Here is a 12,039-nt window from a genome sequence, read left to right on the forward strand (position 1 = left end):
ATGGTGGTGGTAGTGTGATGGTCTATGGCTATTTCGCCACTGTTGGACCTGGATGACTTGCTGTGATTGATGGAACACTGAATTCTGCTCTTTACCAGATAATCCTGAAGGAGAATGTTTGTGCATCAGTTCGTGACTTCAGGTTGAAGCACACTTGGATTCTGGAGCAGGACAACAATCCAAAACACACCAGCGATTCAACTTCTGAATGGGTTGTTTAAAATAAATAAATAAATAAATTAAGGCTTTGAAGTGGCCAAGTCAAAGTTCAGAATTGAAACTGATTGAAATGCTGATGCATGACCTTAAAGAGGGCGTTCATGCTCAGGAAGAGAGAGAGAAAATATCTCCACCGAGATGTGAGAGACTCATTGCAAGTTATTGAAAACGCTTGATTTCAGTTGCTGCTGGTGAGGGTGGCCAAACCAGTTTAGGGGGCAATTACTATTTCACACAGGGCCAAGTAGCTTTGAATAGTTGTTTTTCATTCATAAATAAAATCATCTTTAAAAACAGCATTTTATGTTTACTTGGGTTATATTTGATATTTACATTTGTTTGATGGTCTTTAACATTAAAGTGGAGAAACGATGCAAAAAAAGAATTTGAGAAGAGGGCAAATACTTATTCACAGCACCGCAGTTGCAATACATTTTCAGCTGCCCCCCCCCATTATTTACTCCTTTGTTGGGCTTTATTTTACATTGTAAGTCAAACAACAAATCAGTCACCTACCCACCAAATCATATCTTTATTATTCAAGATCCCCACTGATGTTCCCACTGTCCCAAAGAGGCACAGAATGTGCATGGATGCAACATTACTCAAAGGACAGGAATGCAGCCAGAGTCATAACGTCTGGCTAACTACACTGGCTCAGCTGCTGTGTACTTCACTGTTCCCATTTTTAAGTCCTCAAAGCTACCATCACTTTGTATCCCCCTGCCTCGTCTCTATACCTTACAGTGGATACAAAAAGTCTACACACCCCTGTTCAACTGCCAGCTTTTTGTGATGTAAAAAAGTGAGACTAAGTTAGATAATTTCAAATCCTTTTCCAACTTGACGTGAGGTATAACTTGTACAACCCAATTGAAAAACAAACTGAAATATTTTAAGACCTGTACAACCTAATCATAAAGAGAAACTGAAATGTTTGTAGGGGAAAAATAAAAACAAAGAAATTTACAATAACCTGGTTGCATAAACATGCACACCTTCCAACTAATACTTTGTTGCAACATCTTTGGCTTTTATTACAGCATTGTCTTTTGGGGTCTATGAGTGTGGCACATCTTGATGCGGCAAGATTTTCAGAAACGCTCCAAATTTGTTAGATTGCGAAGGCATCTCCTGTGCACAGCCTTCTTCAGATCACTCCCCGGGTGTTCGATCATAATTCATTGTTTTCAAAACTTAGTATTTATTCACCCCTCCTTGAGCCGTCACCGTATCGTGGTGGAGGGGTTTGTGTGTCCCAGTGATCCTAGGAGCTAAGTTGTCTGGGGCTTTATGCCCCTGGCAGGGTCACCCATGGCAAACAGGTCCTAGATGAGGGACCAGACAAAGCACAACTAAAAGACCTCCTATGATGAGTAAATTGTTAGAATCACATTTTCCTTTGCCCTGACGCGGGCCACCGGGGCCACCCTCTGGACCCAGCCCTGGAGGTGGGGCTCGAAGGAGAGTGCCTGGTTCCCGGGTCCGCACCCATGGGGCACAGCCCGAAAGGGTAATGGGGGTCGTCCTTCCCATGGGCTCACCAACGTGTGGGAGGGGCCATAAGGGTCAGGTGCAGTGGGAGCTGGCTGGTGGCCGAGGGCAGGGACCTTCGTGGTCAGATCCCCGGTTATAGAAGCTGGCTCTGGGGACGTGACAGGGAAGGAGCCTGAGCTGGTGTGGGAGATTGAAAGTGCTGGCTCATCTCATATGTCATTCGCTCCTCCGATTGTTTGGATGACGCTAATGAATCGTCTGCGCCTCGTGTCGACTTATCTTATCTCTTGTTCCTCCGATTGTTTGGGAACAACTGCATCTTTTTGTCCTTCAGCTGTGTCAACAAGGCCAGTGCTTGCTTTCCGGGCCGCTGAATAACAGTAAAAAATGTTGGCAGCTAATAACTTAACCCCTTCTCTATTTAGACAGAAAGTGTCTGCCTTGTAAAGATGTCTGCGCTCCCAAAAAATGCAGAAACCAGCTCGGTAATCTGCTGGTGTTGTGTCCTCCCTTTTATATGTTGTCCCATATCTTTGGGCTTTGGTCCCAGTAAATTCCAGGGAGAACTGCTGGATGATCCATTACCGTTTCCACAGTCCACATCCGTCCTCTTTGTTGAGCTAAGTGGCTGTCTATTAGCACACTTCTGCTCACCAATTTGAGACATCGATAGATTGGTTTCATTCCCCGACTGTCCATTTACATCCACATACACTTCAAGCCGCTGGATTTTCGTTTCCAGGATTGACATCCTCTGCAGCAGTCCATGATAGTCCTCAGTGGAAAAGGGGGGCATCTTGACTGCTGGTGTTGTTGCTAATAGCAGGCTTGTGCTAATTAGCAGGCCACACTCACGTAATGGTGAGAGGGTATCAGAAAATATTGGAATATGGCAACAGATGACTGCATCTAAAAAAAAAAAAAGTACAGTCCCACAGGTTTAAAAATACCCAGGAGTCGCTGCTTCTATTTATTTATTTTTTGAAAGAAAAACAAGCTTATCAACAATAAAAAATTTAAACAGAGGCGAAGCAAGCAGATCGAGCAAAAAAGCGTCTAATTAGACTACAGTTACTTCGTCAATCAAACAATAATTACTTTGGCATCATCAATGTCTCTCACCAAACAGTAATTTGTAGCTGGTGATTCAAACAAAGAGCAGTCCAAATGTGCATAAGCATTTAACCGAGACCTTTATTCCAATGAATAGAAGAAAGCGATTGGGTAGTGATTGTTTATTACACAATGCACAGTGACTGTGCAGTACCATAAAAGTGCAAAGAAATGCACGATTTCACTGTCGCCACACTATTTGTTATTGTTCTGAGTAAAAAGTGTATTTGATTATTATGTTTTTATTTAACCATTAAGAATACAGTTTTACTAGCGTGTTAAACGCGCAATGGATTGTGGGTTAATTATTCATACCGAGTGCGCGTTCATCAATCGGTCATGGAGGGTAAGGACTGACTCACTGAAGGACTGAACAATACTTAGCTTAAATAATATTTGCAAAGAAAAGTGAGAACTCTCAACTTCGTCTGTGAGCTGCTTGAACGCGCTGCACGGCTGATGTCACGTAGTAAGAAAAAAAGTTTTCTCGCTCTTTGCATCAAAATTACTGTGGTGGGAGCAATGGAGTGTGTGTGTGTGTGTGTGTGTATGTGTGTGCGTAAATGTGAAACACACACACAGTTGCTTTCATGGACCACAATCGGCAGTATACTGAGAATAGTGTGGTTGTTTACGTTTAGGAATTTACTGTATTGTGTCGGCATGTCAAGTCTGCACTAAGTTGCTGATTTAATGTGGCTTCAACTACACTAATATTTAAGTTATTGGTTCATGTTGAAAACATGATTCTGTCACTTGTGTGGCGTACATTACCAAGTAATGCGTACAGTTAAAATAATGGGACTAAAGGTTGATTTTGTTTGGAGGTAGCACCTTTTATTCATGTTATGTTCAGTGACAGTTTTGTTATTACAAACTGTATTAATTCCAGAGTATTTCATTTATTTATTTCATTCATCTTAAATGGCCAAACATTTGAAATATTTTATTAAGATGTATTAAGGGCTGTGTTTAAATTTCTATTTTGAATTTTGTCAGTCATTTGATTGTTCATTTTGTTGAAGGGGCAAAAAATAATCAATTAAAATTGGAATAAAAAAAAAATAATAGTGATAGCTCCCAACCGAAGGTTGTGGGTTTGAGCCCTAGCCCTTGTGACCATGTCGAAGTGTCCTCGAGCAAAATACCAAACACCAAGTTGCTCCTGATGCTGTGTCATCATTAGGTGAATTAGGAGACAGTTTTAAAGTCCTTTGAGTACCTTTAAGGTTGAAAAGTAAAAGTCCATTTACCATTTATTTTAAGGCCACATCGCCCAGGCCTGGTGTTATTGGGAATGTGTGAAAAGAGATGGGTGTTGGGGTTATCACACAAATTGGATTAGGAAATGGGTTTTTGGGTTTCACGTAGCTCTTATAAACAATGAACAATGGCAAAGAGAACTGTCAGTGCTTGCTTTGTCCCCAGTAAACCCAGAGTGCCAGAGGAGACAAATTTTGATAACGGGTCCGACTCGAAATGGTCGCGCCCCAAGAAAGGCAGGAAATTCTGTTTTTGGGATGAGTGGCTGCATATCACTGATACAGTGAAAATGAGAATAAATGTGAACATTTAATTTACAAGTCAATTTATAGTGTTGGCCCCTAAAACTGTAAGTTAGGGGCCACTGTGCTCCTAGTAACAAGTTAGTCTGGAGCCCTGGCCTAGAAGCGCCTATTATGTTCGCCAACTCGCTGCAGAGGTCCTCAAGTATTTTGGGATCAAAGTATGTGGTATATTTCTGTTTAAACTCATATCCTGCCAACCATTTCTGTACCGCATATCCCCATTTAGGACATGGGTGTGCTGGAGCCGATCCCAGTTGACTTCAGGTGAGAGGCGGGGTACACCTGGGACTGGTTGCGAGCCAATCATAGACTATTAATATAGGCAGTTATGAATATTATTAAGAGGGGCCTCAATTACTCATTACTTTTTAACTATTCGCAGCAGTGCTCAGCCCCTATCTCCACAAAAGGGTTTACTATAATACAGGAGTGTCAAACTCTTCTTTGCCGCAGGCCACATTGTAGTTATGGTTTCCTGGGCTGTTATGACTGAAACCATGTTTAATCGCCTCATCATAGTATGACATATACAAAACATATTGCTGGATAACTAGTTTTGGAATCACAAGTCAAGGATAGTTTGTCCAGCTATTGTTTCAAGTTGCTGTAAAAGGGATTTGCTAACAAAAAAAAGGCTTGCAATATCTCAACGCTAATAATTTTAAATTTTGCTACAGATTTGAGCAAGAATCATGGAAGTTGACACAAGTTTCTTTCACGGAATTCGCGGGCCACATGTGGCGGGCCAGATCTGGCCCCCGAGCCTAGAGTTTGACACCTGTGCTGTAATGTATTAACACAGTTTTGTCTCTCACTCCTCTCTTATAATTTATTTTTCTTGCTAGGTTGTGTTGCAGCTGTTTCTGATCAAGTGACCACTTTTCCGCAATCATCCGACTATTAGATGTGACCTCGAGGTTGATCAGGACAAGCCACCATGTCTTGAGTACAGAAGGGCCCTCTGGAGCCCTCTACCTTCACCCTGGACCACCTTCCCCCTCCCCTATCCATCACCTTAGCCCTTCTCCCAGCCCCACTCAACTCCATGATCTCCGTGGGCATGTGAGGAACAGGCTTCCTTGCCCTGGACCCCCACTGGCCCACCCCTCTGGTTCTCCTAGAGAGATGAGCCTGCCTAAGCACCATCAGTTTGGTAGTGGTAGTGGCAGGGTAATGGGCTCCGACAGGGATCTGCAATCCACTGCCTCCTCCATTTCCCTGTCCTCTGTGAAGAAGGCTCCCAAGAAAAGGCGCCTATCCCTGGCTTCTCTTTTTAGATGGCGAGGACGGGAGGCCAAATCAGTTCGCCGAAAGTCTCGAGAGCTGCAAAACCCTGGGCCAGGTGGGCTTACAGGAGTGGATGGTATTGCAAGCATTGACAGCATCCACTCCGAGATGTGTTATGATAAGACCTCTGCCTTTTTCACTGTGGCTGGGACCGGGGCTCCCTCTGCTGCTTTTGTTGCTGCCTCCACCTCATTTGCCTCGGGACCTTGTGTATCTGCTACCACCCCCTCTCCTTCCAGGCTGAGGAGTAGAGTGGGGATGGAGCTTTTGGAGTGCCCCCTGTGCCTTCTTCAACATTCTAAGGAGTGTTTCCCTGACATCATGACTTGTCATCACCGGTCTTGCATTGACTGTCTACGGCAGTACCTGCGCATTGAAATCTCAGAGTCACGTGTCAACATTAGCTGTCCTGAGTGCTCGGAGCGTTTCAACCCACATGACATCTGCATGATTCTTGGTGACCGGGGACTAATGGAGAAATATGAAGAGTTCATGCTCAGAAGGTGGTTGGTGGCTGACCCTGACTGTCGTTGGTGTCCGGCGCCCGATTGCGGGTAAGATTTATTTTTGGTCAGTTAAGTGACTTGACTTGGACCAAGTGATAGGGATAATTGTTATGCCTCTGTTATAATTAGGTTTTTGCAACCCCAATTCCAATGAAGTTGGGACGTTGTGTTAAACATAAATAAAAACAGAATACAATGATTTGCAAATCATGTTCAACCTATATTTAATTGAATACACTACAAAGACAAGACATTTAATGTTCAAACTGATAAACTTTATTGTTTTAGCAAAAAATCATTAACTTAGAAATTTATGGCTGCAACATGTTCCAAAAAAAGCTGGGACAGGGTCATGTTTACCACTGTGTTACATCACCTTTTCTTTTAACAACATTCAATAAACGTTTGGGGACTGAGGACACGAATTGTTGAACTTTGTAGGTGGAATTCTTTCCCATTCTTGCTTGGTGTACAGCTTCAGCTGTTCCAACAGTTCGGGGTCTCCGTTGTCGTATTTTAGGCTTCATAATGCGCCACACATTTTCAATGGGAGACAGGTCTGGACTGCAGGCAGGCCAGTCTAGTACCCGCACTCTTTTACTACAAAGCCACGCTGTTGTAACGTGCAGAATGTGGTTTGGCATTGTCTTGCTGAAATAAGCAGGGGCGTCCATGAAAAAGACGTTGCTTGGATGGCAGCATATGTTTCTCCAAAATCTGTATGTACCTTTCAGCATTAATGGTGCCTTCACAGTAAGTTACCCATGCCATTGACACTAACACAGCCCCATACCATAACAGATGCTGGCTTTTGAACTTTGTGTCCATAAGAGTCCGGATGGTTCTTTTCCTCTTTGGAACGTTTGGAACGTGTTGCAGCCATAAAATTCTAAGTTAATGATTATTTTCTAAAAACAATAAAGTTTATCAGTTTGACACTCGTTGACACACAATAAAAATTGACACTTTTATACTAAGTCCATGTTAGAGAGTCACTCTATGGAGGTCTAAATAGCCAAAATACAGGACCTTTAAAGGAGTCATACTATGTAATTTCTTCACAATTTAAAACAGTTTCAAGGTATCTTGATAGCATATTGTACAAGAATCAAGAATTATAGAAACTTTTACGCACCCAAGTGCAGAGCAGTTTACTAAAGGTTTGCTCATGCAAAAACTGGTGCAAACTTTATTAGTCACGCCAAACAGATGTGGAAACTGATTTACTAACTGGGCGCACTGAGGATTACAGCTGCCAACCAGGCAATATTGCCGCGCGTGTTCTGGCAGTAGTACATGCAAATAGATTAATTTAGCACCTGCAACATTATTTTATCTGAAACGCATTCCAGTGGATGAGTTTGCATCTTTAACCACCGTATCTGAAAAACAGGATGCAAACCATGCGGTTCCAGCATAGCACAGGCAAAATGGGTAGCAGGGCAGATCTTTTCACTAATGCAAACGTTTTTAAAATGCCAGAAACAAAAATTATCGAGACAATTAGTCTCATCAGCAATGCAATTTGGGAGCTTCTGAATGATGTAAGGGCTGATTAAAGCAATTCTCAAAAAGGATTCGTGCCATATAACCTATTAAAAAACTCCTTTTAACTGGATTTCCTTACATTTGGTTTATTTCCATGGCACGTTGGAAGACTGGTTTGAGCGTCTGCCTCTCAGTTCTGAGGACCGGGGTTCAATCCCTGGCCCCGCCTGTGTGGAGTTTCCATGTTCTCCCCGTGCCTGCGTGGGTTTTCTCTGGGCACTCCGGTTTCCTCCCACATCCCAAAAACATGCATGGTAGGTTAATTGACAACTCTAAATTGCCCGTAGGTGTGAATGTGAGTGCAAATGGTTGTTTGTTTATGTGTGCCCTGCGATTGGCTGGCAACCAGTTCAGGGCAACCAGCTATCATCAGGCAGATGATAGCTGGGATAGGCTCCAGCACGCCCGCGACGCTATTTAGGAGAAGCGGCTCAGAAAATGGATGGATGGATTATTTATCTTCACAGCAACTAATCGGTGCTGGCCTCTCCCAGAGCAGCTTTTTTGGGTATGCTGGCCCAAGTTTTAAATGCTATCTTACACAACATGTGCACATGCATTTAATTGCCACCCTTGGGACAAGTTAATTCAAACAAAATATGGCTTTTATGCGGTTGCTGGCTTCCTCAAAATTATTGGCGCGATAGATTTCTCTTCTGTAACTCACTGTCTACCTTTTCCACAAACATTTCCAATTACATTATTTCAAACTTTATTTTGCACTTCCGTTGCTCTCCCAAATTTTCCATGGTGAAAACCATTAGAGCTCCGTAAAGTGTGAAACCATTTTTAAATACTGCGGTTTCCAAACACTTTTTCGCCTGTTGCCAACAGCGCGCTCAATCTAGAGTGCAAAACCAATGCATCCAGATTTTTCAGTGAATACCTGGGTGAAAGTCCTTTGAAGTCCATGGTTGCCTGGTATTACTGGTTTCCTCACTAGAGATGCTTGGGCAGAGCTACCTTCTGTTGCTTCTTGTTTGTGGGTCTTACTGCTTTCGCTTTTGTCTTACGTCACTGAAAAGTGTGCTCTATTGCATTTGAAATTTGGCCAATGATTTCACCATTAACGAATACTGTATAACATTTTTTTTTTGCCTTAGGTCCACAATCACACTGTGACAATCTATCAAACACATTTCAATAGCAATACAAATTACAGCCTGCAAAATAATTGAATGGCAAAGACTAAGCATTATAATTCTCATGAGGGAGGGATTCCTTACATTGTTTATGTGGTTTGTATTTGTTTTACACTGCATTTGTACATGCATGTTCATGCAGCATATGGCGCCGGTCTTAAAAGGGTTTCATGCTCCTCCAAGTCAAGTATTTTTCCATTAGTGACCTTCCATATCCCCGCAGCCTGTGTTTGCATTGCCTCTTAATATTTTTTCTTCCATCATGTCATTGTGAAATATTCACACAGTACACACACGAAAAAAATAGCCAGCCACTGTGACCACCTTGCTATATAATCTTTTTCAATGTCTATAAATTCAGTCATGTCACAAATGTGTTCTGTTTGTTTTCTGCTAGGTATGCAGTTATTGCCTTTGGTTGTGCGAGCTGCCCCAAAATCACTTGTGGGAGGGAGAGTTGTGGTACCGAGTTCTGTTATCTTTGTAAGCAGCTGTGGCACCCCAACCAAACCTGTGATGCAGCACGACAGCAGAGAGCCCAAAGCCTTCGCCTGAGGACAGTTCGCTCATCATCCCTCAGCTCCAGCCAAGAGAGTGGAGTGACAGGTCGACTGAACATGCACAAACACGAAAACATACAAAATAATTACTAGCTGAATGGCATCATATTACTACAATAATGTCAGTGTCCCAAACCTAAACCTAGTTTCTTGCACAATTGTCATACAGTGGGAGGTGTGAACCCTCTGGAATGTCTTAAATTTCTGCATAAATTGTTCATAAAATGTGGTCTAATCATCTAAATCACACAACTAAAGAGTCTGTTTAAACTAATACCACACAAACCATTATATGTTTTCATATTTTTATTGAAAATAACAAACATTAAACAGGATACGGAGGAAAAAGTACATTTAAGTGAACCCCTAGGTTACAGATTCTCGTAGAGCTAATCAGTCACATGCGAGCCAACCTGGAGTCCAATGAATGAGTCAAGACTGGCGGTGTGACTTTAAGCTGTTCTGGCCACTAGAAAACACACACCAGTTTAGAATTGTCTCTTGTCAAAAAGCATTTCCGGATCTGTACATGTCTCACTCAACAGAGCTCTCAGAAGACCTACGATTAAGACTTTTTGACTTGTATAAAGCTTGAAAAGGTGACTAAAGTATCTCTAAAAGTCTTGGTGTTCATCAGTCCACAGACACATTGTCTATAAGTGGATAAGGTTCAGTACTGTTACTTCTCTTCTAAGGAGTGGCCATCTGACAAAGATGACTGCAAGCACAGCACAGAATGCTAAATGAGGTAAAAAGGAACCCTAGAGTATCCGCTGAAGACTTAAAGAAATCACTGGCACATGCTGTCTAAAAAAAAAACCATTGCTGTAAATTTGAAGTATACGAAAGAGCACTTGGATGTTGCACAGCACAACTGGCAAAATATTCTGTGGACTGATGAAACCAAAGTTGAATTGTTTGTGAGGAACACACAATCCCATGTGTGGAGGAAAAATTACGCAGCACACAAACATCAAAACCTTACCCCAACTGCGAAGCATGGTGCAGGGAGCATCAAGGTATGGGTGTACTTTGCTTCCTCAGGGCTTGGAGAATTGAAGCCTATCTCCAATGGAAAAATAAATTCACATCATCATCAAGAAATTTTGCAGAAGAATTGAGGCTATCTGTCCAGCAGTTGAAGCTCAAAAGAGAATAGATGTTGCAACAGGACAATGATCTAAAACACAGAAGCAAATCTACAGCAGAATGGTTTCAGAAGAAGAAAATACGTATTCTGGAGTGGCCCAGTAAAGGTCCTGACCTCAACGCGATTAAGATGACGAGCTTCTCCCCCGATCTCTAAGGGAGTGCCCGGACACCTTGCAGAGGAAACTAATTTCGGCTGCTTGTAGCCGCGATCTTGTTCTTTCGGTCATGACCCACAGCTCATGACCATAGACGAGGGTAGGAACGTAGATGAACCGGTAGATAGAGCGCTTTGCCTTTTGGCTTTGCTCTTTCTTCACCACGACAGACCGATACAGAGTCTGCATTACTGCAGACGCTGCACCGATCCACCCGTTGATCTCGCGCCATTCTTCACTCACTTGTGAACAAGACCCCCAAATACGCCTCCACTTGGGACAGGATCTCTTACGCGACCCGGAGAGGGCATTACACCCTTTCTAGGACCATAGCCTCAGATTTGAAGGTGCTGATTTTCATCCCAACCGCTTCACACTCTCCTGCAAACCGCTCCAGTGAGAGTTGAAGGTCATGACTTGATGAAGCCATCAGAACCACATAATATGCAAAAAGCAGAAACGCAATGCTGAGGCCACCAAACCGGACCCCCTCACCAACTCAAGTGCACCTAGAAATTCTGACCATAAAGGTAATGAACAGAATCGATGACAAAGGGCAGCCTTGGCGGAGTTCAACCTTCACTGGAAACGTATTCGACTTATTGCTAGCGGTGCAGCCCAATCACTGATACCGGTCATACAGGGACCAAACAGACCTTATTCGGGGGTCCGGTAGCCCATATTCATGGAGCACCCTTCCACAGTACTCCCAGAGGGGCACGGTCGAACGACTTCTCCAAGTCCACACTCCCATGCCCCCTCGAGGACATTTCTGAGGGTGCAGAGCTGGTCCACTCTTCCACGGCCAGGACGAAAACCACGCTGCTCCTCCTGAATCTGAGCTCCATCCCCACTATACACAGTGTTAGTGGTGCACTACTCCCCCCTCCCGAGACGCCAGATGGCGGACGTAGAATTTCCTCGACGGTGTCTGGAAGTACTTCTCCATGACCTCACTGAACTCCTCCCAGGCCCGGGTTTTTGCCTTAGCACACCACAAAAGCCATAATCCGCTTGGCTAGCCGGTACCCATCAGCTGCCTCCAGAGTCTTACAGGCCAAAAAGGCCCAATAGGACTCCTCCTTAATCTTGACGGCATCCATTACCGCTGGTGTCGACCATTGCAGGATTGCCGCCACGGCAGGCACTGACCACCTTACGGGCACAGCTTTGGTCTGCGGCCTCAACGGTGGAGGCACGGAACATGGTTCACTCAGACTCAATGTCCCCCTCCTCCCCCGGGACGTGGGTGAAGTTTTGCCGGAGGTGGGAGTTGAAACTCCTGACGGGAG

At 43.6% G+C, this 12,039-nt stretch overlaps 1 protein-coding gene across 1 annotated transcript in view; it reads left to right on the forward strand.

The window, feature by feature from the left end:
* rnf19a (ring finger protein 19A, RBR E3 ubiquitin protein ligase) overlaps positions 1 to 12,039 on the forward strand; it is a 48,131-nt gene that overhangs the window by 11,555 nt on the left and 24,537 nt on the right. Inside the window, exons 3-4 of the mRNA XM_061777845.1 lie at positions 99 to 6,238; positions 9,278 to 9,486. Of these exons, the coding sequence (XP_061633829.1) occupies positions 5,523 to 6,238; positions 9,278 to 9,486 (925 nt within the window). The 5' untranslated portion in view covers positions 99 to 5,522. The remainder of the gene's footprint in view (positions 1 to 98; positions 6,239 to 9,277; positions 9,487 to 12,039) is intronic.

The sequence above is a fragment of the Phyllopteryx taeniolatus genome, chromosome 6, assembly GCF_024500385.1.
Source record: "Phyllopteryx taeniolatus isolate TA_2022b chromosome 6, UOR_Ptae_1.2, whole genome shotgun sequence".
NCBI classification, from domain to species: Eukaryota; Metazoa; Chordata; class Actinopteri; order Syngnathiformes; family Syngnathidae; genus Phyllopteryx; species Phyllopteryx taeniolatus.